This window comes from Crocodylus porosus, unplaced genomic scaffold (genome assembly GCF_001723895.1).
Source record: "Crocodylus porosus isolate Cpor-Errol unplaced genomic scaffold, CroPor_comp1, whole genome shotgun sequence".
Lineage (NCBI taxonomy): Eukaryota > Metazoa > Chordata > Crocodylia > Crocodylidae > Crocodylus > Crocodylus porosus.
In genome coordinates this window covers 532,263-558,822 of record NW_017728945.1, presented here as the reverse complement: position 1 = coordinate 558,822, position 26,560 = coordinate 532,263, and the positions used below count along the sequence as shown (strand labels likewise).

The 26,560-nt window shown below is 57.5% G+C and overlaps 1 protein-coding gene across 16 annotated transcripts in view; it reads left to right on the top strand.

Moving 5' to 3' along the window:
* Positions 1 to 26,560, top strand: part of PTPRS (protein tyrosine phosphatase, receptor type S) — a 162,744-nt gene that overhangs the window by 111,737 nt on the left and 24,447 nt on the right. For 5 of the 16 annotated variants that reach the window (XM_019550555.1, XM_019550554.1, XM_019550549.1 and 2 more), the window contains 13 exons: positions 1,695 to 2,000; positions 4,306 to 4,499; positions 4,948 to 4,974; positions 6,642 to 6,759; positions 10,722 to 11,312; positions 12,010 to 12,107; positions 13,139 to 13,392; positions 14,663 to 14,744; positions 15,007 to 15,222; positions 17,348 to 17,505; positions 18,563 to 18,574; positions 20,520 to 20,632; positions 22,931 to 22,978. In XM_019550555.1, coding sequence (XP_019406100.1) covers positions 1,695 to 2,000; positions 4,306 to 4,499; positions 4,948 to 4,974; positions 6,642 to 6,759; positions 10,722 to 11,312; positions 12,010 to 12,107; positions 13,139 to 13,392; positions 14,663 to 14,744; positions 15,007 to 15,222; positions 17,348 to 17,505; positions 18,563 to 18,574; positions 20,520 to 20,632; positions 22,931 to 22,978 — 2,217 coding nt within the window. The remainder of the gene's footprint in view (positions 1 to 1,694; positions 2,001 to 4,305; positions 4,500 to 4,947; positions 4,975 to 6,641; positions 6,760 to 10,721; positions 11,313 to 12,009; positions 12,108 to 13,138; positions 13,393 to 14,662; positions 14,745 to 15,006; positions 15,223 to 17,347; positions 17,506 to 18,562; positions 18,575 to 20,519; positions 20,633 to 22,930; positions 22,979 to 26,560) is intronic. The other 11 variants (XM_019550566.1, XM_019550565.1, XM_019550564.1 and 8 more) reach the window with 8 other exon arrangements.

Sequence of the window (26,560 nt, the reverse complement as noted above, 5' to 3'; positions counted from 1 at the left end):
GTTTGTGCCTGAAAGCTTGCAAAGAAGAAATGTTTCCAACTATTGTAGTTGGTCTAATGAAAGATACTGGATTTACCCCAAGAAGCCCGTCGTCTTAGGGTAAATCGGCATTTGCACTTGCCTTTTTCCAAGTGACACCCCATGGTCGGCAGGTCTCCCTTTACCGGCAGGAGTTCAAAGCGGTTATTGTGGCTCCCTCTGACTCATTTAGAAGAGATGTGCAAACGTGCCTTGACAATTAACCAGCCGAAGCACGATTTTTGTCTCGCTTATTGGGTGGTGACGAGCGGGGCAGAGATCTCGCAGCTACGTTGTCACACCGAGGCGCTCGCAAATGGGTTTAGGCTGCAGGCAGATGGCACAACCGAAACCCCCTGGGAAGTGTTTCAGCAATGCAAGCGTTGCAGCCCGGGACGTGCGTACAGCCCCTGGGCCCTTCCCTGGCTGCAAGCACTGTGGTCGTCTTTAGGCACCAGCCCGGGGATGCTCCCAGAGGCTGCTGCGACCTGCAGTTGTGCTCACCCCTTCCCCTCCTGGGGTCCTGGGGTCTGCAATTTCAGCTCCAGTTCTTTACTTCAGCTGAAAGGAAAGGCAGAGGGGGTAGGGCTGGAGGGACCAGCTCCGGCTGCAGGGGAGTCAGCGGTGGGGGTGGTGGAGGGCAGTAAAACTGGCTCCTACGATAATGGAGATCCCAGCAGGAGATACGGGGGTCCCAGCGTGGACTCAGCAGCGCCCCTGGCAGCTGGATAGTTGATCTGCCCGCTTTCCCTCCCTCGCAGATCCCAGGAGATGCTATTTTGGAGGATTTTCAGCCGCTTTGGGAATGGTTCAGAGGGCTGGTACGTGCGTTCAGCCGGCGCTTTGAAACCGTTTCCGAGGCGTTTGGACCGTTTCACTTGTTTCGTGTGCCTGCACCCTTAGCAGCACGATTTCTCAGTCAGATATAGTGCTTTTAGGTCCCTAGTTCATCTTCTGAGTTTCAGACCTTGCTGAGCACCTGCCCACTGAAAATTAGGCCCATTTCAGCAATTAAAAATCAGGTTTTTGCAGAGTCGGATTTTCAAAGGGCGGAGCAGGTGCTTTATGGGGTTTTCAGAAGCACCGGAGCAGGTTCAGCACCTCGCTCCGTTAGGATGTGGGCACTTTGAGCATCCCATCAGGTGCCTAAATATCTTTGAAAACCCGCTCCTTAGTCCTTTGTGCAAATCTTTTGCAAAGGACCCCCGACTAAAACCTTTACCTACTTAAAATGTGACTGAGTATTTCAGAGGTTGCCAGGCTCCTTGAACCCAAAAGCTAACAGCTTAAATGTCCGCTCTGACCACCGAATGGCAAACCGTCTGTTGGAAACCAGCTAGATGCTCAGCTTTGGTTCGCCCTTGCTAGAAGCTGCAGGACTCCCTGGACTAGCCCGCTGTCTCTTTTATTGCTTTGCTTTGTAGCATTTCCGTTCCAATGCCCCGTTTCGTTTCTGTTGCCTTTTTTAATTTCTTTTTTTTTTTTTTTTTCAGTTTAAAAAAAAAAATTTAAAACAAAAAGCTCTCCCTCTTTTTTGATTTATCTTCCTAAACCAAATTTTTTGTACGTTTTATTTTAGATTTTTTTGTTATCATTTTCTTTTTATTTCTTTTATCTTTCCCATCTTTTGTTTTTTTCCCTTCTTCCCTTCCCTCCTGAATTCTCCCCCCTCCTAGAACCGTCTGCCCCCCCTCAAGACGTAAAATGCGTCAGCACCAGATCCACCGCCATTCTGGTAAGTTGGCGGCCCCCGCCGGCCGAGAGCCAAAACGGTGTCCTGGTTGGATACAGCATCCACTACCGAGCACTGGACTCTGAGGACACGGAGCTTAAGGAGGTGAACGATATCCCCCCCACCACGAATCAGATCCTCCTGGAGTCGCTGGAGAAGTGGACAGAATATCGCATTGCCGTGGTGGCGCACACGGAGGTGGGGCCGGGCCCGGAGAGCTCGCCTGTAATCGTCCGAACCGACGAAGATGGTAATTTCCCCCCCTTTCCACTCCTTTTCAGCCCCCTCCACCCCCATTTGAGACTCCCTTGCAAAGCAAGACCGTGGATTTGGTGACGGCGATGAATGAAGCACGCCTCCATGTCCCCGACCGCGGCGTGCACCCCCCTCCCCGAGGCGTGGGCCTGCTCTTAGCAGCGCGCTTGCTGTTGCCATCAGTGGCTCTTGAGAGTCGGGGCCCCCGTGGTTTTCCTCCCCTGCAAATTGATGTCAGGTGCCCAAGTCTTGCCAAGGCTGCTGCCGCCCCGAGCGCCAGCCCCACCTGCCCTCGCACGCAGCAAAGAAGTGACACCCGAGTTGGCTGGACGGGAAGGGATTGGGAGGGTGTCTTCCCCGTCAGCCCCTGCCATGGGTGTCTGTCTTAGACCAAGTGCTTGACATGGGAGAGGGATTTGTTAACACCCTTCAAACACTAGAAGAGGATAGAGACGCAACCGAAGGGGACAGGATTAGGAGCAATAGCCTCGAGCTTCAGCGGGGGAAATTCAGGTTGGAGATTAGGAGGCACTTTCTGACGACAAGGGGGGTCGAGCCTTGGGACAGGCTCCCGAGAGAAATCGTGGAGTCTCCGTCCTTGGGAGTTTTCACAAGCAGGTTAGACAATGCTTGGTGGGGGTGGGTTCGTTGGGGTGATCCTGCCCTGAGCAGGGGGCTAGACCAGATGACCTTGTGAGGTCCCTTCCAGCCCTACTTTCTTATGACCTTATGATAGCCTTCATCCATCGTGAAGAGGCAAAAAAGGGGCACATTTTTTTTGCCCCATTTTAGGTCACTTTTATGAGCGCTCTCATTCCCTTGCCCCCATGCAAGTACCTGCAAGTGGAGGGGTGGTATCTTGTCCAGAGAACTGGGGGGCAGAGGTGCCACGCTGCTTTTGTACACCGTTTCCTCCGAACCCCCTTTCATCCCAGTCGTTTTCCAAGACAGCTCTTCCTATTCCATGAGCTGGGATCTTGCAAGTGCTCCCAGGCACCAGGTATGAACATCATCAGTGACCTACGAGACGGGATGCAATGCACCCTCAGCAAGTCTGCAGATGACTCCAAGCTGGGGGGGAGTAGTAGATACGCTGGAGGGCAGGGCTAGGATTCAGAGTGACCCCGACAAATTGGAGGATTGGGCCAAAAGAAATCTCATTCATATATTTATATTTTTTTATATGTGTGTGTGTGTGTGTGTGTGTGTGTGTGTACACAGAGACACACACACATATTAGTGGTGTTCAGTTTAATTTTAATCACAGAAAAATGTGGATTTGGGGTTCCTGAAAATTGGGAATTTTATTTTTTTATTGGAGAAAACCAGGATCCCTGGTGATTCTTCCCCTCTGTTCAGCACTGGGGAGGCCACATCTGGAGTCCTGTGTCCAGTTTTGGGCCCCCCACTACAGAAAGGATGTGGAGAAATTGGAGAAAGTCCAGTGGAGGGTGACAAAAATGGTTCGGGCTGCGGGGCACGACTTGCGAGGAGAGGCTGAGGGACCTAGGCTGATTTAGTCTGCAGATGAGAAAACTAAGAAGGGGTTTGAATAGCAGCCTTCAGCTCCCTGCAGGGGGTTGCAGAGAGGATGGAGCTGGACTGGTCTCAGTGCAGGCAGATGACAGAAGGAGCAATGGGCTCAAGCTGCAGCAAGGGAAGTTGAGGTTAGATATTAGGAACAGTTTTCTCACGAGGAGGGTGGTGAAGGACTGGAAGGGGTTACCCAGAGAGGCTGTGGGCTCTCCATCCTTGGAGGTTTTTAAGACCCAGGTAGACAAAGCCTTAGCTGGGGTGATGTAGTTGGGGCTGGTCCTGCTTGGAGCAGGGGCTGGACTAGATGTGACCTCTGAGGTCCCTTCAGCCCTCATTTTCTACAGATCTGTGATCTGCGCTTCAATGGCAAGGGCTTGACTAGAGCTGGTCCCCTTGCATCAGACGTCATCCTTAGTGTCTCACTCATGTCCACGGCTCTTCTGGCTCCTCAGAAATCAGATCTCTCCCAGGGCTTGACACAGAGAGTTACAGGTCCCTTGATCAGGCATCGTTAGGAAAGAGGCTTGCGAAAGGAAAATTGAGCATCAGTACGAAATGGTCCCACCATCCCGCATCCAGATCACTGAGCCATGCCCTGGGAACCTGCCAGGTCCACCCGAGCAGCAGCCGAGGGGAGGCCCAGGGCCATTGGGTCCACCGCCCAGCTCCCTGCCTGTTTAGGGCTCTCGAGACACTCGCGCGGGCGGAGTAACCGAGCCCGGGTGCTAAATGTAACGCCTGCCCCCTCCTCTCCTTCCCTGCAGTGCCCAGTGCCCCGCCTCGGAAAGTGGAGGTGGAGGTCCTGAACTCGACTGCCATCCAGGTGTTCTGGCGCTCGCCAGTCCAGAACCGCCAGCACGGCCAGATCCGCGGCTATCAGGTCCACTACGTACGCATGGAGAGCGGGGAGGCCAAGGGCTTGCCCCAGATCAAGGACGTCATGCTGGCGGATGCCCAGGTGAGGACTGGCTTGCCCTTGGCTTTCTCAGGGGGGCTGGAGGGGTAGGGTGTTCTGGCCACTTGTGCGGGTTGTAGCGCCCGGGATCGCGAACAGCGCAGCATCCCCCGGGCCCAGCGTCATCCACGGCTGTCCTGCAGTTGTTTGAAGCTCCCGCTCGAGCTGTTGAGGAGGAGCTTGGGCTGCTCTCCCAGCACCAAACTCCGTAGTCTCTGTCCTTCCTGTTCCCGGGAAGGCCAGCGCTGGGGGCTGCCCCTATAAGTCAAGCAGCGGTCACTATGGACTCTACTAACCTGTCCCTTTCTACTTCTTCCTTCATGTCGGCCCAGGTCACCTCTGACCTCCAGTAGTTACTTGCCCGGGGACTCCTTCCTCATGCTGTCTCTGTCTTTTCCTCCTTCTCCCTTTTGTGTTCTCACTTGCAAATCCTCTCTTGTTCTCTGCTCAGTGGGAAACGGATGACACTGCTGAATACGTAAGTACCGTGCTCCTGCCCTGGTCCCAGTGCTGTCCCCTCCCTGCCCCACTTCATTTGTGGCGTGACGTTTTCCTCTCCTTTATTTTTGCAGTGCCAGCTTGTCTATTGTAAAGCCTCTAATGGTGTTTCTGTGCATCGTGCCCACCCCGTACGCTTCTCTCTGCCTCCCCGAGTGCTCCTCCGCTCCGCTGGCACGTGGCAGTACGGCAGGGTTCCCCCCGGGCTCTCAGGGAAAGGCTGAGGCAGCTGCCTCCTCAATCTGGGCGCTGATTTGGGACCAAACAAACTTAACCATGGGTTAAAGATGGGCTGGCAGGACCGAGGTTTGCAAATGCATCGGGGCCTGGTGGAGGGCTGAAAAACGTGGCGGAGCTAGGGATTAATGAGAGTTCAAAGCCCTGTTGCTTCCAAACCATCAGGGCTTCAGCCAATGCGCTGCGCCCTTCGGAAAGCCCGGGTCCTCGGCTCTTTCATGGCAGAAAGCACCTGCGTTAAGCCCTCGGGCCTCCGGAGGGGTTGGACCTTACAGCCAACACTGTCATTCTGATGATCTTTTCCTATTTCCGTTTGAAGGCTGGCATATTGCTACAGAGCCACCGGGTAAAGGCCACCGGGCAGGTTCCAAAACATTCATTGCTAAAACACGCCTTCCTTTTCCACTGAACTCCAAGTGCCTATAAAGGCACGCGAGCATCATGACTCCCATTTTACAGGTGCGGACACTGAGGCCCGGGAGCAGGGAGGTACCTTGTGCCCTGCTCCTGAAGCTCTAGAAAATAGAGCCAAGGTTTCCTGACCCCGGGTCTAGTGGCCTGAGCTCTGGGCTGCGTTGCCTCCTGATCTGCTCATCAGGACGGTGGTGTTTGTAAGGTCCACCCTCTCGCTGTCCAGGCCGGTGCAGATGTTCTCAGGACCTGGTGCACTTCTGGAGCCTCAACTTTTGGGAGGGCAGGGAAGGAGATCAATCGAAGATGTGCAAGATGCCCTTCTTCCTCCCCCAGGAGCTCTGGGGGGAACCCTGCCGCCTGTGCCCCCGTCCTGTCTGAGTTATTGTGGGTTGTCTTGTTATAACGCAGCCCTTTCAGAGGGCAGCATTGCAAACGGACCGTTTGGGACGCCGGCTTCGTAACGAAAGCTCGCGGGAGCCAGGTGTTGTGAGCGCGATAGAGAACGGGAGGTCTGTGTTTGGAGTTTAACCCAGAGCCTTAGCGTGCAGGCAGCAAATGTCGCCTCGCAGCCGGCATTCGAGTGATCCCTTTAATATTACGAAGGCATTTAAAAAAAAAAAAAAAAACAAACTCTCTTAGGAGAGAGGGGAGAAAAAAAGTTTAATCTCCTTGAAGCCACTGAGCCATCCTCTGAGACGGCGCGGGGGAGAGGGAGGCTTTGAAGCGCGCAGCCGTGTTTCGATGGCTGAAGCAGCTTGTGCTGAGATAGGGGATGTGTTTGAGGTGGATTTGAGAGACGGCGTGTTTTCATCCGGGTCCCTGTGGACGAGGGGTTGTTCGCAGCTGGGGGGTGCCCGTTCCCCCACCTCCGTGTTTTCCTACGACTGCCTTGTGTTTGCAGCTTTGGTGAGCGCTCCTGCATGCTAGAAAGGGCCAAGGCTCCCGCAAGAGAAATAGGTTGTTAACACCCTCCTTTCTTTGGGATCTTCCAAACAGGACATGATCATTGCTGGGCTCCAGCCCGAGACCGCCTACTCCATTACGGTGGCTGCCTACACCATGAAGGGGGATGGCGCTCGCAGCAAACCCAAACTGGCTATGACCAAAGGTGCAGGTAAGAGTCTCGCCACCTGTCTTTGCATTTTCTCGCGCTTCCCAAGGCCCTCAATCGAACCAAATCCTCCTTTCTCTCGTTGCAACTGAAATGCCTGGCTGGAAGGGAACCTCGTGCCTCAGTCCCGCAGGGAGCCCTTAGCTCTTTACCCCTGCCTCATCCTCCTTCCCCTTGCACCAATACAGCAGAGGTCTTCCGGTTGCCCCTACAGAGAGCATGCCCCCTCCACGCCAAGGGCAGCCGCCGCGTGGTGGTGACGCTGGGAGTAAGCGGCTCCTTAGCCCTGTCGGGCTTTCCTGGAGCTCCACATCCTTCCCGGGGAGCGTCGTGTCCACGGGGGCTCGGCGCACGGGGCAGGGCAAGCGGTTCCCAGAGCCCCGAGGATCAAGTCTCACCTCCCTCCCCCGAGCGTGTCCTGCGCCTGCCCGACCAGCACCGCGGTGCCCGCGGCCTGCCCCATCCAAGGGAAAAGCACTCCAGCCAGGATGCTCGGCGTGGTCCTGCGGGGGAGCAGCTGCTGGGCCCCGCGGCCAAGTGGAGCATGCGACGAAGGGAGTTTGCTGGAAGAGCCGGGAGGATTTGCCATGACGGTTTGTTCCCTTAAGTACCGGGACCGTCTCCAACTGGGCAGGAAAGGCAACGAGGAGAGGGAACAGCTTGAAATCCAAGTAGACTTGCAAACAGCCAAGCCGGGGAAGGGAGCGCGGTGACAGCTGAAGCCGCCCACTCTCCCGTCCCCGTGGGGTTGTATCTGATGGCTGTACCCTGGCTCAGGACTCAGTACAGAGGGGAAGTACAGGCAGCGTTGACCTTTTGCTAGACAAGTCTCCAGGACCCGGGCTCTGCCTGCCCTTCCAAACCTCCCCAGCCGGCTCTTTCCTTCCCTTTGCCTTGGTGTTTGTGGCAGAGCAGCTCCCAGCCCGTGCATAAAAGAAACGGGGTCGCAAGAGGATGCAGGGACCAAGTGGAGGAAAGGCAACATCTCTGTTCCCCAAACTGGCGCTTCTGCTGCCCCCCTCCACGCCCACCGGGTGCCTCTGCCCCGTGGCTTCCTGCGGGGGGGCAGGGCCATGCCCAGATGCGGGACGGACGGTCTAGGACCTCCTTTCCCTGGCTCATCTCAAGACACCTCCACTGAATTGCATTTACCTCCCTCTCCCCTTCCGCTGATGCTTTTGGGCAGCTGCTTTCTCCCCTTCTCACTTCCTTTCTCTGTTCCTCTTCTTGCCTTTCATTTCCCCCTTGCTCCTCCGCCCCCAGCAGCTGAGTACATTGACAGCAGCCGCCCCCGGGAAGTGTTATGAGCTCCCGCTGCTGGGATCAAAGGCCCTCGGTCAATATGGCATAATTAACCTGGACATCCCCCTAGGCCCCCAAGCCAACGTGGAGCCACAGCTGAACGAGCAGCGCAGCCAGGAATCGAGTGCTGGCCCGGATGGGAAGCACCAGGCATAGGCTTTGTGGCTCGCACCTTCATCCCTTCCCCGGCACCTGGCCTCCAGAAGTCACGGGCTTTCGCTGGCTCCCTTTCATCTGGGCTTTCCTGCCCATTCGGAGGCAATCCTGGGCCTCGTGGGAACAACCCCTCGGTGGCACCTCTCCAGACATGGACCGCAAGCTTCGTGCAGATCTGCTCCCTGGTCCTTGCAGCGTCCCTTCAGTTTAGCCTGGCCACCCCAGCGTTGTCCCTTCCCTTCATCCTCCGCCCTGGGTGGATGTCCCACCCGCCCCGCTTCTCTCCCTTATTCTCTCCTTTCTTAGTCTCTTCTTCTCTCCCGTAGCCTTTCCCCACTTCGTCCCTCTCTCTTCCCCTGCTGTCCCCATCTCTCCCTTTTGAATCTGCAGCACAGGTGCATCGATCACGGAGGGGACACGTTCTCCAGCAGAGCAGCTATTACCCAAAACTCAATTTCCCCCAACTCGAAATAGCTATTTTTTTTTCAAGTCTTTCAAATGGCTCTGTAACGTCCTTATCTCCTTCCACTCGAGTCAATATACCTTCCGAGAGGAGAGATTTCTTTCTTTATCATTCAGGGCTAGGGGCTGAATTTAAATACTGTAATACATCCCATTTTCTTCTTTAATGTCCAAACCAATTGCAAAATAAAACACTTTTCCCCCCCACTCTTTCCCCCCCCTTCCCCTTTCCCCCCACTCCCAAATTATATTTGTTGTGCAAATGTAATATTTCCTGGCCCAGCTGATTATAGTCACATTTGTGATAAAAACAGAGACATAAAGGTAATGGCATTGTTTTTCTCTGTAATAACATTGTGCTTCTTAAGTGTTTCCAAAGGAGGTTTTCCCAATTGCATTCGCCACTCGTTCTCTACCAGTTTAAAATGAATAAAACATGCATTACAGGCAGCCCCCATCTGTGTGTTTGGATGTCAGGTTTGCTGCAGCCAGTCAAGGAGACTTCCCCGGCGTCCCCTGCCTGCCCAGGTCCCTAAGATATAGGTGTATCCATGTAGAGCTTCATGGTTTTATTACATCTCTGCTGGAATTACAGATATAGCCCTCTTGAGTGTATATTGCCATTTTATAGCAGCAGGACTTTGGCTGCTGTGGGTCCCCTGCTTTCACTGGCGAAACGTAGGGTGCACACGCACCCCCTGAGATTGGCTGGGCCCCTCTGGAAGCGCCAGCCGCGAAACCCGTGGCGCCGGTGAAAGTGCGCTTGCGGCTTTGCCCCCGGCTTGGCAACCCGCCGCTGGGGGACCTCCCCCGGTCGGCCCCGTCAGCAGTCTGGCGCCTCCCAGACTCGGGAGGCACCAGTCGCCCATGCCTCCTTTCCCTGTGGCAGATCAGGGCATCGGGTCTGCGTTGTCAGGGTCAACGGTCGTCTTTCGTGGCGTCGTACACAAACGCACGCGGAGGTGTCTGCCCGGTCCTCTCTAGCTGACAGTGCAAGCGGCAGAGCAGCTTTAACGCTCACCTGCAGGCCCCGGTCAGGCTGACTTCAGAGTTGGCTTGTGTTTTTGGACAGCCCCGACTCCCTTCCCTTCTGCCTGCTCTCCTCCTCCCCCAGCCAGCCTGGAGAGAGAAGGAAATTAGATCTTTACTAGAGCGGAGTGAGTGGAAACGACGCAGGAGCTGGTGGAGTTAATGCCCTCACCGCTCTGGCTCCAGCATCCCCCGGGCCTGCATACGCAATCGAAACCGCGGCCATGAGAGGCCGCAACCGTGAGCTCATTTAGCAGTCCTGCCGCGACAGGGCTCGTTAGCCAGCGGCACCGCCGAACTCCCGCGATATCCCGGACGCGTGCCGATCGGATGGGTTGCGTGCGGAGGAGCCGGCCGGGCATTGGCAGCCCCGGTGATGTCCTGCCTTTCCTTCTGGAGGGGAGAAGGAGCAGGCTGGGCTCTGCTGCCAGGCTTCCCTTGCCCCCAGCTCTCTGTTCCCAGCTGGCTGGCCGAACGGCTGCCAGCTCCCTTCAGCTGGCCCCGTGCCGGCCGCTCGGGACCCCGGGCTGCTCAGGAGCTCAGCTTTCCCCTCCGTCATTACTTCACCCTCAGCAGCTCTGCACTTCCCAGTTGGAGCCGATCTGCTCCAGCCCTGCTTTCCTGCACGAACCGTGCTCTCCTTACCGGCTGGCGCGTGGGGGAAAGGCTGGGCAGGAGGTAGGACTCTGGGCTCTTTCTTCCCAGCCGTGAGGAGTCAGCAGGACAGTGGGCATTGAGACGCTGGGGTCCACTCCAGGCCCTGCTGCCAAGTGATTTTGCAGCCATTCCCACCGAAAGTTTCCGGGAGGAAGGAGTGATGCACGGGTCCAGTCCCGTGCGTCTAAATCTAGCATTGGAATAACAGCAAACACTTTGAACCCATGCAAGAGAAGCCAAGACCCCGTCGTGCCGCCTCTGTGGGGTCTGCCCTGCGGATCTGCCGTGCGGGTCCTCCCTGCCCCGTGTGAAAACTAGCACATCACTGATGGTCTCTTTTCTATTCTCCTTTCTCCCAGTTCCAGGGAAGCCGATCCTGTCTGTGCACCAGACTCAGGAGAACGCTCTCCTGGTGAAGTGGGAGCCCCCCTTGGAGGCAGAGGGCCAGGTGATGGGCTACCGGCTGCAGTTCGGGCGCCAGGACATCGCCCCCCTAGCGACTTTGGAGTTCGCGGCCCAGGAGGATAAGTACACTGCCGTCAACATCCACAAAGGCGCCACGTACGTGTTCAAGTTGGCCGTGAAAAGCCGGGCTGGCTTTGGGGAGGAAGCCACGCAGGAGCTCACCATCCCGGAAGACATCCCCAAGGGTTACCCCCAAATCCTCGAGGCGAGCAACATCTCCTCCATGTCGGTCCAGTTCGGCTGGCTCCCCCCCGTGCTGGCCGAGAGGAACGGAGCCATCGTCAAGTATACCGTGGCCTACTGGGAAGCCGGTTCCCCCAGTAACCTGTTGGAAAAAGACCTGCCCCCCTCCCCAGAGAACTCGTACACCCTCAACGGTCTCAAACCCAACACCGCCTACGATGTTAAAATCCGTGCTCACACCAGTAAAGGCCCCGGGCCATACAGCCCAACCGTCCAGTATCGGACGTTCCAGCTGGACCAAGGTAGGACTTACCGGTTTCTCCTCTCTCTCTCTCTATCTCCATGTAACCGGGGCTGGTGCCAGGAGGCAGAGAGCTGGAGAGGTCAAGCCAACCTCAGACAGGCTTTGTGAGTAAACGCAAAGCGCGTGGTCTCACGCTGAGTCCCTCAGCTCCTCTCTGCCTTCACCAGGTAAGTCCCTTTTACCGCTTTCTTCCAAGTTAAGTCCGGACGCTCTTGACTGGCACCCGGGCGGACCAGTCGCTACCACAGGTGGGAAGAGCCTTTTCTTCAGCTTTTGCGAGCCGCCTCAAAACACAAAAAGACCACGCACAAAACCAAAAAAGACCAAAACCAAAAGCCGAACGAAACCCGGGATGGGTCTCCTCCTCGACTGAGCATGCTCAGCAAGCCAGCGCCTCGTTCTCCGCAGCAGCCACTCAGACACGTAGCGCGTTTGCTAGGGACGAAGGCAGGCGCGGGCAGGGCCTCCCTCGCCCCTCCCCAGGCTAGGCTAGGGCCGGGGGCGCTGGGCTGGGAGACGGACTCTGGCGACACCCGAGCGAAGCGTGCGGGGGGGAGCAGACCCTCCTGTTCCCGGCGTGGGTGCCGCTGCCCCGAGGGTGGCGCCTCTGCTGTCAGCCTCTGATACCCCCCCTCTGTCTCTGCCCCGTCCTCTCTGCCTCTTCTCTCCCCTCCCTCCACACTTTCTTCCAGCAGTTTTACCCAAAAACTTCAGGGTGAAGCTGGTGACGAAGACGTCTGTCCTCCTCAGCTGGGAGTTCCCCGAGAACTACAACTCTCCCGTCACCTACAAGGCAAGCGAGTCTGGCGGGGGCCCCCCTCTGGCCCCTCTCCCCAGGCCCACCGTGCTGCCAACACTACCATTCGTGGCTGGGGTTAAGTCTAGGGTGAAGCCCTGCCACGCCCCTGGGAAGCGACGCCTGCGGCTCGGGACAAACCCCGGGCCTGAAGGCGTGCTGAGGCCCGAGCTGCGTCTCCGGCTCGGGATTGGCATGTCCTGGCTGTCGGCTATGGGCTTCAGCTCTCGCGTCCCCTTGTGCAAAGCCAATAGAAAGTTTTTGGCAGCGATACGCAGTATAGGCTGTGGTGTTCCCCCAGCCCCAGTATCTGCCCCTGAGAAGCACTATGGTTTAGGGGTTTATGGCAGCGGACGGGGCGCCAGGACATCTGGGTTACGTTCCCAGCGAAGGCAAAGGAGTAGCCAGAGCAGGGGCGGGCCGCGTGGCCTTGTGCTGTTGCCTAGTCAGGCGTCCTGGTTTCCCTTCCCTGCATCTAGCGCAGGGGTGGGCAAAATGCAGTCGGCGGGCCAGATGCGGCCCCCCAAAACATTTAGAAAATGAATATTTATCTGCCCCTGCAGCCCTCAATGGCTCGCCAAAACTCAGTAAGCGGCCCTCCGTCCGAAATAATTGCCAGATCTAGCGGTAGAGCGGGGCGGTGGTGGAGAGTCGAGACCCTTGAGTCGCGTGCCCGGCTCCGCTCCCGAGTCGGTGCAGCCTGGGGCGAGTTGCCGCATTTCCCCGTGCTGCCCTTCTCCCGTGTCTGCAATGGGGACAGTGCTCCCTGAGGGAGGCAGGAGGTGGCATCTTCGTGCCCACCGTGCCGCCCCGCGGACAGCACCGTCGGCGCACGCAGCACGTTCGCTGTTGCCCCTGTTCCTGTCCAGGCGGGGGGGCATCCCCTCGCCGCGCTGTGCGCTGCGCTGCCTTCGTAGCATTGTGAGGCGGGTGCCAGACTCCTCATGTCACAAAAAAGAGAGCGGTTGACTTGTGTTGTGTGGCCTCGCTCACGGTCTCACGGCTGTCCCTTCCCTCCCCGCTCTTAGATCCAGTACAACGAGGATAGCATCAAAGTGGAAGGCCACACCACCAAGAAGCTCATCACCAACCTGAAGCCCCGCACCTTCTACAACTTCGTCCTGACCAACCAGGGCAACAGCATGGGTGGCCTGCAGCAGAACGTGGCGGCCTGGACCGCCTCGGACATCCTGACCAAGAAGCCAGAGGTGACCCACCGGGCTGACATCGACGGCAGTGTGGTGGTGATCCTGCCGGACGTGAAGACCACAGTGCCTGTCCAGTAGGTTCCTCCGGAGCGATTTTAAGTTTGTTGTTATGAATTAAGCTTCTCATTGCGCTCTTATATCTTGTGCAACACCTCTTGCTACAGCGACATTGCTGCATGGCTCTGGGCGCGGCACGGGCGCTGGCCAGGTGAGCATTCCTCGCCCAGCCACCCACGGTGCCTCCATCCCAGTGTGAAGGAGCCACCTCCCAGGGCCAGGTGACAGGCTTCACCCTCTGTGACTCATTTCATTCTGGGCTATTTCACTGCGGTGCCCACTTGCCCAGGACGAAGCACCAGCTCATGTACCAGAGGCCCATCCCTGGACAGGGCAATGACTTCCAGTCACTGGAAGCCAAGCTGATGGCCCGGATCTGGCAAAACTGGTGTCCCATTGGTGCCTCCTCCTCACCCCTCCATATCTTACAGACTTCACTTTGCCAGTTCGCTCCCCTTGCTGCACCCTGAACTCCTGCACTGTAAGGCCCAGGACAGGGACTCGCGTCTGGTTCTGCCACCGATTCACTGTGATTGGGGCAACTCACTTAATCTCCGTGTCCCAGTTTCCTCAACTGTGAAATGGAGATAATTACTCCTTCCTTCCCCCTACACTGCATGTGTTCAAGGCAGAGGGCTCATGGATGACCCCAATGATGACGACGGTCGTTGCGTTTCTCGAAGGGTCGCACAGCATCCTTGTCTGAAAATCTCCCCCTTTAGACTGGCTACCTCTGTCTCAAAGGACAGAGTGGAGGCTTCTGCTATTCCCAGGCATCAGGAGCAGACAGCCTGCTATTCTTCCTCCTCTGGCTCAAGTTAAGGAAGCGAGGGGAAGCCAGTTTGTATTCGACTGGACACACGGCTGCTGCAACGGCCCCTGGGGGGTGAAAGGGCAGTGTCGAAGACATATTTAATCCCCCACCCCACACACACACACACAGCACCTTGATGCTCTAGGTTAAGAATACAGATCTCTAGGTATCGGCAAGCACGTGGCTTCCAGCCGCAGGAAACTGGGATGCTGGAGGCTGGGGGGAGGGACTGATAGAAGCAGTGCTGTGAGACCCTCGGAGAAACATACCCACCGTTGTCGTCGTTGGGGACGGTTTCCCGTCGGGCGAGTGCCGACTCCTTCCATAGAGAACAGCGGCCCCAGGTGCAAGGTACCGTTGCGGGTATCAGCTCCATGGGCCACCCTGCAAGAGCACAGCATGACTCCTGGGGGGGCTGTTCTCTCCCTCTCCTTCCGTGACTCATTCTTCTGCCTCCCTGTCGTGCCTCTCAGGGCTTACTACATCGTAGTGGTGCCTCTGAAGAAATCCCGTGGCAACCCCATGAGCAGCCCTGAGGAGATGGACCTGGAGGAGGTGAGTGCTTGGCCAGCTCTCACGCAACTTCGAGCAGAGACCTGTGTGCAGCGCAGGTGGCTGTGGCGTCTCGGCCCCACGTAATGCACCGCTCGCCAACCTGGGCTGCATCAGTCCCGTGCCCAGAGGGAGAGCAAGGATGGACCCGGGCAGGCGGTGCCAGTCTGTCTGGTACTGGGCAGTTCGGTTGCCTCTGGTCCCATCGGTATTGTACGCACCCAAGGCTTTCTGTCTCAGCCGCCACTTCCCTTTGCTTTCCCAGCTCGTGCAGAACATCTCCAGGGTCCAGCGCCGCAGCCTGCGCCACTCCCGGCACCTGGAGGTCGCCAAGCCGTACATTGCTGCCCGGTTCCGCGTGCTGCCCTCCCACTTCCTCCTGGGCGACATGAAGCATTACGACAACTTTGAAAACAAAGCCCTGGAAGCCGGGCAGAGATACGTCGTCTTCATCCTAGCCGTCCTCCAGGACTCTGAGGCGGTGAGTGCTGCTCTCCTCCTTTCCCTGTCCCAGGTGCCAGTGGCCTTGCTCCCCAGTCACCAGCCGGGGTTGGCTCTGAGTGTGTACGTACCTTGTCAGCCAGCCTGGGACCCCGGAGCCCTTGTTGTGGTGCTCAGCAACTATCTGCCTGGGACTCCTTTAAAAAAAAGGCACCAAATTTAAATCCTCCTCCAAACTTTGTGAGCACAGGTGCAAACACGCACAGCCCATATCTGTGCACTGCAGCCGGCCAGTGCGGGTCGGGGCCTGTGAGCAGGGTCTGAGAGTGCAATGCTCTCACTTTGCACGAGCCTGCTTTTGGCGGTGGCTTTTCCATGCGTGGGCACCTGCTTTGCAACCAGAACTGGAGGATGCTGAAATATCAGCTAAAACACACCCCATCCATGGACCCTTTACAAATAACAACACCCAGAGGAAAGTGCCCCCACTCCCAGTGAGGGCAGCAAACTCAGTCCGAGGGGGAAACCACTGCGCTGTAGGAGCAATCGCCCTATGGGGCACTGATTTGAGTGGCAAGGAACGGGCTTGGCTATGGCCTTCCACGAGCAATTCCTTCCAGCATTCGCGAACCTTTCCCCTGCTGCAAAGCAGCAGCGTCTAATACCGCACGGCTCTAAATGCCCCTGTGGAATTGTAGCAGGAAGTGATTGAAATAATTTTTTTCAGCGGGGTTTTTGCAAATAAATATTTAGATGTCTCTTCGATATTAAGGGATTAGGCCGACACGCCTGTGAACGGATTTCCCAATCGGATTACTCCCGCTTGCGGTAATTTCTGCTTTAAGAACAAGGTACAGCAGATTCGCTCACAATGGACTGAAAGAGCAGCAGGCTTCTGTGTTCCCCAGGGCGGCAGCATCCCATTTGTGCCAGCGGTGTGGAGCAGAGGGGATTTGCCGCAAGCAGCCTGCTCTGGTGCAGTGCACGCGAGGATCAGAGCCACGGGCCCCCGAGGTTTCAACCTGCCTTAGTAACCTTGGGCAGGTCTCTTCCCCATCTGCTTCATGTCACAGCACCCCTCCTTCGTGGCGGGGCAGGCCGGGCACATTTGGGAAGGTGCAAGGAGAGTGGGCACTGTTGTGCTGGCATGTTGGGTTTCCTGCACAGGGGGAATTTTTGTCATGTCAGAGCCTCTGCAGAGGCCCAAGACCAGCTCGGAGGCGGCTGCTGCTGCATCCGTAGTTCAGGGCCGTCCAGCTTCTCGGGAGCCAGGGACCGCTGGCCGTGCAGGGCGCACACCGCGGGGTTGGCCCCCTTCCACCTTGCAGCTTTATCCTGCTCCTGGCCAGGTGTGCCGCCTGGGCAGCTTCCTCCTCTGCCGTCAGATACAGCACAGCAGCTCAGCACCCTTCACGCACACCTAGCCCCCTCCCCTGCCGCGCGCACAGCAAAGCCCCTTGGTCCCCTCTCAGGGGGACCTTGGAGAGCCTGGCTGCCTCTGCACCCGGAGCACGGAGAGAAGCGGTAGCCAGGCAGGAGCCCGTCCTCGCGAGCGGGCAGGTAGACAATACTGCTGTATGTAGCATATGCGTGGACCTCGGCCATCCAGCCGGATGGAAGTGGGTGCGCTGGGCTCCTGGGCAAGGAAGGCAGCTCCTGCTGGGCTGCGATGCAGCAGCGATTTGCTGCTCTCGGGAGCATGGCCCAGGGAAGGGAGGGGAGAAGTGCCCCACTATATTCATTAGTCGGGCCAGGTCTGAGCATTAATTCTCATTTTAATCCGATCCCCCTCCCCTAGTGCCATGTAACCCCAGCTGAGCATGGAGTAGCGGAGGAAGGCAGGGATGGGGAATCACTGGGATGTCGTGAGGTGGAGGCCTTTGACAGCAGGTGTTTGAAAGCCACCTTCAAAGCTCCCCCTCTGAAACCCCGGGCGCCGGCCAGCATCCCTGCCAGGACACTGGATGAGCTGTGGGCCTGGTCCAGCCCGGCTGTTCATGGGCATGGGGTATCCCAGGACTCCCTCTGACATAGCGCCCACCTCTGCCCCAGGACAGCGCCGGGTGCTGCAGAGGGAGATGCGAGGGCCCTGACTCCTCTTCCAGCTTTTCCCCTGGGAATCCCGAATCCCTGAGTCCCATTTTCTGACCCTTCGTGTCTTCCAGACATTTGCAGCCAGCCCTTTCTCTGACGTGATCCAGCTGGACAACCCCGACCCGCAGCCGATCATCGACGGGGAGGAGGGGCTGATATGGGTCATCGGGCCGGTCCTGGCCGTAGTCTTCATCATCTGCATTGTCATTGCCATCCTGCTCTATAAAAAGTAAGGGAGGCTTCTCACTTGGGTCCCTTGCCCGAGCCATGGGGGCAAAGGCCACAACCTGCACGCTCGGGCCTGGGGTTGCTAGGCTGAGGGCACCCCCTCGATCAGAGCCACAGCGCAAAGCCTGGGGCACAGGAGAGGGAAAGGGGAGGGCCGGGGGGGCGTAGGAGACTGGTCGAGTAGTTACAGACCTCCACCTGGTCCCACCTCAAGGCGCAGTCGATATTGCTGCGTCTCTACTGCCAGGTCAGTGGTGTAGATGGCATGAGTTTGGCTGGTCTCAGCCCATTTCCTTGGGTCCCCCATACGCTGAAAGGAACGCCCTGCTCCCTCGAGTAAATAGTTGCCGGCAGTTGAGCGGCTATTCATCCTGCAGGCGCGCTGATCAGGGCATTGCTCCTCCAGCTGAGGTCGGGGGCACGCGGAGAGGACCAGTGCGCCTCTGAAAGCTGCCTTCTTCCTTTCTTGCTGCCTGATGCAGCCAGTTGCCAGAACAGCTCCTAGGCACAAGCCGACAAGCCCAAGCTTTGCTTAGCTGCACCCCCAGCACTCGGCTCGGGATCAGGAAACCCTAGGCCTGGCTCCACCACGTGCAGTGCTTGCAGGGGGCAGAGGAGTGTGAATTGTGCGGGAAGGACCGGAGAGAAAGCAAGCAGAGCAGGCTGGGGGCAGGGAGGTGGCAGCAGCCGCATCAGATCAAGGCCCACGGGGGATGCCGCTGGGTTGGAGGCTTCACCGAGCGGAGGCTGGGCACCGTGCAGCCATGCTCTGGCTGTCATCCCTGTGCCTGTCGGTCCCCCAAGGGGTGCCCTTGACTTCTGCTGGGAGGCACATGCTTTACCCCGAGCGTGTGTGAAATGGCTAAATGCCCCGGGGGAGCTGGGGCACTCGGGAGTCCCCTCTCGGGTCCATTAGAGACAGCGCGAGATGGAGAGCCCTGCTCGTCCATGTGGGTCATAAGAGCTAGAGCTGCGTGACTGGTTCTGCTGCCTCTACAGCTCCTTTCTAACCCAAACGTTTGTCTTTTCTTCCCTCTACTTGCTGCTTCCCTGGACAGCAAGCCAGACAGGTAAGAGCGCCAAGTTTGGCATCTGCTTCGATCTCCCCTGCGCTGGGCTGGCTGTGTCTGGGCCGAGGTCCCTGCCTGTGCGATGAGCCTCTGTCAGTTTAGTTCCTGCTCCCGGGTGTCCTGCGGGACATCGGGGATCCAGATAGCCCGAGAGCAGGGAAGGCAGAAAGCCAGAAGGAAGCGCCAGCACCTTCCTTGCCCTGTAGCATAAACGAGCCTGTCTTTGGACGGGAGGACGGTGACAGCAGACAGCTTGGGCTGTAATCAGAGCAGAGTGCGGGCTGTCTCCGCACAGGCTCTCTCAGCCTCTAGCATATTGGAAGCTGGATCTGGCCAGCCAAGCTGTCCTCATCCCAGTGTGGAAGCGATGCCTGCTCCCTCCGCCAGGCCCTCCGCAGAGTTTGTTTACAGCTCAGACTCCTCTCCAACTGTTTCCGAGGCTGGGAGAGTTTTCACCAGAAGCAACCGGCAGGTTCAGCCAGCGAACCATGAACGGCAGCAAAAAACGGCGCTCCTTCCAAGCTGCAAAGCGCGGGCGTCCTCCAACGGCGCTCCGTGCAAAGCCGGCGGAGCCCTTGGCAGGACCTCCCGCTAGAAATGACATTAAGAAACAGCGCAAAGTGGCATGAAATGCTCCATGCTGTGTGTGGGTAAGGCAGATTATGGGGGCACCCGCCCGATCCAGACTGAGAAGGAAGGTGTCCATGAGGAGGTCCTGCTGGAAGTTAGGTTAGGTTACGACATGCCTGAGAGCCTCTGTTTGCAGCAAACGCTGCCGGACAGACAGCCGGCTCTCGGCTCTTGGAGCTGTGTGATAGAAGAGTCCGTGCCTTGCAAACGCTGCCCGTGGCTCCAGTCCCTTGGGCTTAAAATGCGTGGGCCCAAACTGCATGCAGAGTGACCGTGGCTTCACTCGGGGCACGTCCCGCCGGGAAGCTGCGGTGCAGTGATCTGCAACGCAGTTTAACCCCGCACTAGCTACTCGGGCCTGAGTCCCAGGTAGATGCGCCGAGGGCAGGATCAGTGCAAGGTGCCTTTCAAAGTCCAGCTCAGAGAGTGCAGGTGGGCACTGTGTGATCCAAGCCCTACTTGACTGCATGCAGGCGCCCCTGTGAAGACGAGCCTTTAAGCCATGATTTTAAACTCGTGTAGGAAAACCAGCGCAAAAAGCTACGTGAATATTCTTATTCTGGTCTAAGACTTGAGTCCTAAAGCTGTCATTTCAAACCAGAGTATTTAAACCCGTGCAAAAGGCTGTGTGAATGGGTCTAAGACTTCCCTGTTTCAGTTTGGTTTAACCCAGCTTCTAATCAAGCCTGGTTAAATCCGGACTCGGTGTGCCCATACAGCTTTTGGCCAAGTGGTTTCAAGTTGCACTTTTTAGGTAAGGCAAGGCAGCTTCGTTGTGCACCCGAGCTCTTAGTATGTCCACGCTGGCCGGGGCAACGCCCGTTTCGTGCAAGCGGTACAATTGTGTGTGTGGACAGGGCTCCCGGGTGCCTGGTGGAGTGCAAGACATGGCCGCTATAACTCACTGTGTACTTGCACTCCAAGAGGCTGGACGGGAGCCGAGCAGGAAGTGTGGCTAGCAAGGGCTTTGGGATACAGCTTGCTTATCATACTGAGCCCTGTCAGACCCGTCTGCACAAGGGGCAGCTTTCAGGAGGTTGCTCTTGGCTTGAAGGGCTAGCACGGTGGGTGCTGCACGCTCACTGACTTCAGCACTGGTGCCCGTTGCACGACTGTCCCTGACACCCGTTATCAGACCTGTTTTGTCACCCCAAGCTCCCTCCGTTCAAGAGTCGGCTGCACTGAACGCAGACTCCCTTGAGAGCCGCCCCCAACCACGGGCCTGAGCGTGGCCGGGTGGCTGGAGTCTGTCGTAAGGATGGACGGGCCCCGTGCTAAGAGGCTTCTGGCTTTGTTGGGTTTTTTTTTTTTAAAGCAAACGGAAGGATTCGGAGCCACGGACGAAATGCCTCTTGAACAACGCTGAGATCACCCCTCACCACCCCAAGGACCCCGTGGAGATGAGACGCATCAACTTCCAGACGCCAGGTAACCGGCTGCACACCGGCCTCCCACGCTCGGACACCTGGAGCTGCCCTTGTCGCGATCCCTCCCTGCCTGCGTGCCTACCGGCTGTTGCAGCACTGCCTCTGCTGGGAACCGGCACCAGCCTAGGCCGTTGCGGAGGAGTCTCTCGGGCCTCATCTGTGCTAAGTTGTGAGCGCTGCAAGAAATGCCAGCTTGGAGCCCCGCTCAGGGGCAACGTGCTGCATCCTTGCCTAGCCGCCATGCTGTACGGGACGGTGGCTATGGCTAGAACAAGGCCTTTTGCTGAGGTCTGGCGCGGTCCAGGTTAGACAGGCACCCGCAGACATCAATGTTGCCACCTTTCCTAACCCCGTGCCCCAACGCAGTGCCTCTGAGAGGCCCAGGGACCGGCACAGCAGGATTCACGCAATGTCCTGGTCCACAGTGGCGCTGTTGGAAATGGTGCTTCTCTAGGAACAGAAGCAGAACTGGGGCAGCCAGCTGTTCCCTGCAAGCTGTGCCACCTCACTTGGTGTAGATCCCCACTGCGGGCATGCCCTGGTCTCCTTCCCCCCCTAGTAATACACTTAGCACCTGCCAGAGAAGCACCTTGCACTCTCCTTCTACCCCCACGCGGTCCTGTAGACATGCATGCGTTAGCTGCCTGCATGGCACCTCTGCAAGCCTGCCCTGGCAGGTGCCTGCAAGGACACGTCCTCACCCAGAGACACCCCCAGCACCTCTGCATGCTGCCCAGCATCTGGGCGCTTCACGCTGGAGGAGGTGGAAAGGAATTTGTTGTGCTTTTGGGGCTGGTTGTCCTTTTTGGCCGTGCTGTGCTTGTTAGTACTGTTTCTGCAGCGCCCCCTCCATCTCCTCCTGTCTCTGTCGTTAGGGCTGCCTGAGCTTTCTCTCCCGGAAGATGGTAGGTCCCCAGGGGCTGGGAGTTGCGGACAGGGGCCACGGGCAGCCCTCCTGGCCACGTACTCCCGGCAGCTCAGACTCTGCCTGAATAAAGGCTAAATCTCACGCTGGGAAGCGGAGGCAAGAGGCATATCCCAGCCCGAGGGGTCTGAGCACAGTCTGTGTGTCCCCTGCTGTGGGGTCAGCGGAGTGACTCTGGGGGTGCCACCCTGGTACCACCCTGCCCTTTTGATGGTGCAGGGATCCAGGCCGAGTCCTCCTCCAGCTGCAGATGCAGCCCAGGGACAGAGCGAGGCGAGCGCAGGGGCCGATGGCCCTGCCCGCCAGGTCGCCCGTTGTCTGAGCAGCTTGCTCGGGGGGGTCCTGCTGCAACTCTCCGGGAAGTTCATTTTCATCCAAGGAGCCATCGCCAGGCGCCGGCTGGTGAAACTCGCTTTGGGGGCCGGGCTCAGGTTGGGCTGATGGAAAGAAAAGCCGTGGTTGCGCTGGAGGGATGGGTCCGTCCCTAGGGTAGCGCGGTGGGAACCAGCTCAGCTGCCCCATGGAAGAGAGGCATTGGGGGCATCAAGCCTCAGATGGCAGCCCCCACCCCCCCATTCTGGCACCTGAGTGTGGATCCCAAAGTCCCCCAAAGCCCATCTGAAAACTGAGCCAATGCACTAGAAGTAGCCATGCCTGGAGTTAGTTGCATCTCGGTCTGAGCCAGCCAGCGGGGGTGAGCTCACTAGGGCTGAGGCAATAGCCGAGGGGCTAGTTTCGACCCTTGCGGGGCAGCGGGTGTCACAGAAAAGCACGTCCCATCTCCATGCATCTTGTAGGTCACTAAGCGTTTCCCACTAGCCGCGGCGGGGTTGGTCCTGCCAGGCACTCGCTGTCCTGTCTGGTCTACTTTAAAACATGCGGAGCCACGATGCTTCCAGCCCTTCCCCTGGGGAGACCCTTACACGGCCAGAGAGAGACCCGTGGTCGCGAGCTTATCCTGGTCCTCCGCTGATTATCTGGGCAGGCTTCTCAAGGGGGTCAGGCACCCAGCTCCCACCGGATTTCAGTGGGGGGGCTCCCTTTAAAAATCCGACCCCGGTGCGTGTCGATGGAGGGAGAGCTGCCCTCCGGGCACCCTGCCGCAGCTTGAGATGCAGCAAAAGCCTCCAGGGACCAGCAAGCCGCCAGCGGTCTCTGGGAGCCGGGCAGCGGGGGTGTAAGCGGGGGGCTGGGGGGGAGCAGCAGCTGCCCGTGGCCCTGCCCCTGCCTGATCAGCACAAAAAATAACTTTTCATTTCCTCTTAAATTTATGTTGGTTTTTGGTTTTTGGTTTGTTTTTTTTTAGTTTTATTAGCATGAACTTTTGGAAAAGAGTGTATTTTTATTTCTTTATTTTTTTACTGTTTTCTGCAGATTCTGGTCTGAGCAGCCCTCTCAGTGACCCTGAGTTTGACTTTGAAAGTTAGTTCCTGTGTGTGTTTTTGTTCCCGTTGGTTTCATTTTTTTTTCCATTGTTGGTTTGGGGTTTGTTTGTTTTTTTTTCCTTTCTTTCTTTCTTTTTTCCTTTTTCATCATTTGTTTTTTCTTTCTGTTTTGAGTTTGGTTTGTTTCTCCTGTTTTTGCCGATCTCTCTGTGCGTCCCCGTGGCTCACGCCATCTCATTCCTCTTCTGTGCCATCTGTTTGTCTGAGTCGCACTTCCAGTTTTACAGTACCCAACACGAGCCTTTTGTGCAGCGACGAGAGCCGTGCTAGCAGCCCCGTAGGACCCCGCTCCCGGCAGGGGGCTCGGAGACGGCACCCGTCCTCCTGCCTCTCGCCCTCGGGAGTTTCGAGGTCCCGTCCCCTTGCTGAAAGTGTTTCTCGTCCAAGGTTTAGAGCAGTCGTGAGAAGCTTGGCTAAGTGTGCATCACGCTTGTTCGTGGGGAGACATCAGATCTCTGTACACCAGCGTGTCCGTGTGTGTTCATGTGCGTGTCGCTGTGTGACGTGGGAGGCCAGAAGGCTGCAGCCAAGGACGACGATTCCTCCTGCCCTGCTTTTGGGTCAGCCCAGACAAGCCAGGGTCCAGTCGGGCCATTTCCGGCCTGCGGCAGCCTTGCTTCCTAGCTTGAAGCTGATGCAGGCAGGGCTCGTTTTGGTCCCCCCTCCCCGCCCCGCACGACTTGCACGGGAGGCATCATCCAGCTGTGCTTATTTTCCGAAGATAAACAGCTCTGGCCCGTATCACAGATGTCAGGGTAATGTTTCTGTTGACTTGGCTGGTACACAGAGAGTTGAGGCTTTTGTGATAAGATTAGAGAGCGACTCCAGTGATTGAAATGCTAGATGAGAACCTCCTTGGAGAGGCTTGGCCCATCCAGGCTTCAGCTCCTTTTTATTGTGTGCGAGGTCCTTAAGCACACACTATTTTTTCAGACTGAAGCAAATAAATATCGAGGGCCAAATTCTGCCTCTGGCTAGCTGCTTGCAGGCGTGGACTTTGCTATAGCCGCTGCTTGGGCTCCTGGATGATAGAGTTGGACCAGGTCTCTGGACAACCTCATCCAAAGGCTGGCATTCAGCAGAAAGGCTGTCTCACTTCTTGAATGTAGCTTCTGACAGTGTCCAGCAAAGCAAACTCTTCCTCTCCCATGTTGCCCTCCAGGGAGCATGGATGCTTTCCGACCGGCTGTTCAAGCCAAGCCGATCCCTTCCTAAACCAGTTTCATCGCCACGGAGTTAAATCCTAGACTTGCTGCTGTTCGTGCCGAGGGCCTTTGGGCTCCGGCCAAGTAGCGCCTCCCAGTCCCTTTGCTATTGTGGAATCGTACGTGGGTCAAGAGGCGATTGCAGAGAAGCAGGATGAACCCTGCAAGGCATTTTCTTTTGCATTGAAAAGTATTCTAATTAATCACAAGGAAGTCAACAGCCCCACTGAAGAAGTGGGTCTCGGGCCACGGGAGCCAGGCTGAGCGCTTCTAAAGTATGTTTAATGCAAGCCCACGCCTCCCCTGCCCTGTCAGCACAGAGTCCCGTTCAGGATCATACCCAAATGCCCCCGGCAGCTTGATCAGGAAAGTGTTTACTCCTTTTAGCCTCTTTTTTATTATAAAGAGCCTTAGAAATTAATCTGACATGGGGCTTTCTGCCCTTAGTGAGGATGAGAGGCATGTTCCCACGTACTCGCAGCTGGGCTTTGTTTAATGACTGGGACAGGCTTGCGGGGCACATGCCCACAAAACCCAAGACCTCTTCCAGACCCCGGTCACGCCAAGGGCTTTTATGGGAGCCCTGGCAAAGCAAGTTCCCCCTTAAAGGACAGTGCGACCGCTCGTGCCAGGGCGGCCCCGTGGGCCCTTCCCACTGGCCATTGCATGGCCGGGCCGGCAGACCCACCTCGCGCTGTGATTTACAAGCCAGGGAGCAGCTGGTTTTCTTGCTTGTTCATTTTTGTTTTATCCTGCGTGTTTATTGTTTGGGATTTAATTTATAACTGTGTCTCTAATTGCTCTTCAGCTAATAATAATCTGTAGCTTGCTGTAGTGGAGTCAGATTCAGGTGCCGGCAGCTGGGCCATATGCTGGCGAGCTGGCATCTTGCCTGCCTCCCACCCCAGGCGGGAAGGAATCGGTGAGGAAGGCGATGCGCGCAGTGCGGGAAAGTGCCAAGAGTTACTGCGTTGGGGCGTAGTTGGCTACCAAGCAAGTCGAGTGCCTGCCCCTCACCAGGACCTCGCCCCAAGCCTTCGCGAGCTCAGGACTCGCTGTGCTGCGTGAGGGTTGATCACATTAGCGCGGTCCAGCTCTCCCGTACGCACCATCCTTTGCTCAGTTGGATGCGTACGTGTTAAACAAGCGGTACGAACTGAACCAGCCCCACGCACACACCTTCACGCTTTGCAGGCACCGCCGAGATGCAGCTGGCTCTGGCACGGAAAGCAGCCACCCCACAGGACAGGGGAGAGTAGGGAGCGAAGCAGCATCCCTGGCCCAGCTGCAGCTGGCGGGAGCCGGGTAGCCAGCAACCCGCCTCCTGTGCCCCCTTCGCCTAAAGAGACCTGCAAGGCTGCCAGTGTAGCCCCTTCATTTGTTTCTGACTCTTCTTTTCCCTCGTTCCTACCTCCCCACATTGGGGAAGGACAATTCGTCGGCTCGGGGACAAAGACACCTGACCCGTGGCTCCAAGCCGGGGCCGGCACCCCTCTCTGCGTGCTGCGACGCTGCCCCAGCTGCAGGTTTCAGGGGTGCCCCCCCCTCTAGGCCGCACTGTAAAACTGAGGACCGTCATGCTTTGCTTTGCCATCTCTGTGCTGAGTTTTCGGAGTATCCGACCATTCTGCCGCCACTGCTCTGTCACACGTGACCCCCACGGGGCTCGAAATTCTCCCCGGCCTCCACCCTCCCCTTCCCATCCCGCGGGCGCTGCGGTGGCTTCTCAGAAGGTTGCCCGGGCCCTGCCTGCTGCCCAGGCCCGGGGCGGGCGGAGAGGAGGGACCCCTGGGACGAGGGGATCTCATGCAGACGAGCAGAGCTGGGAAAGCATTTCTAGTCGCGCTGCTCAGGCGGGAGGGGGTAGAGCCGGACCGGGGGACCTTCCCCAGGCCTCAAGCCAGGCTGCGCAGAGCGTGATCCCAAAACAGCTCCTTCCCGGTTCCCGGCCGTCACCCTCGTCACCTGCTGTCGCCTCCGTACCCAAACGCCAGGCTCTCCCACGCCCCAGCTCTTGCTTGCAGGACCGGTCCCTCGCTCCGCAGGGCCCGGTGCTGGTCTGAGTTCAGGGGAGCAAGGTGACTGGGGCTCTTGAGGAGCCTTGGTCTGTCTAGTCAAGGTGTTCATTAGGTGCCACGCTTGGAGGTGTCTTCCTTGCCTGCTGGAGGGTGAGGAACCCCCTTCCGGCCCCTCTTTGTTCAGAGGATAGGGCCAGCAGGAGCTGGGTGCACCTCACCTCCTTTTGGCCCGGGGGGGAAGGATCCTCCTTGGAGCCATCGTCAGAGTAGGAAGCTGCAGGAGCTGAACATACGTTCGACACGCCGCCAACGGGAATTACGTTCCCAGAGCTACAG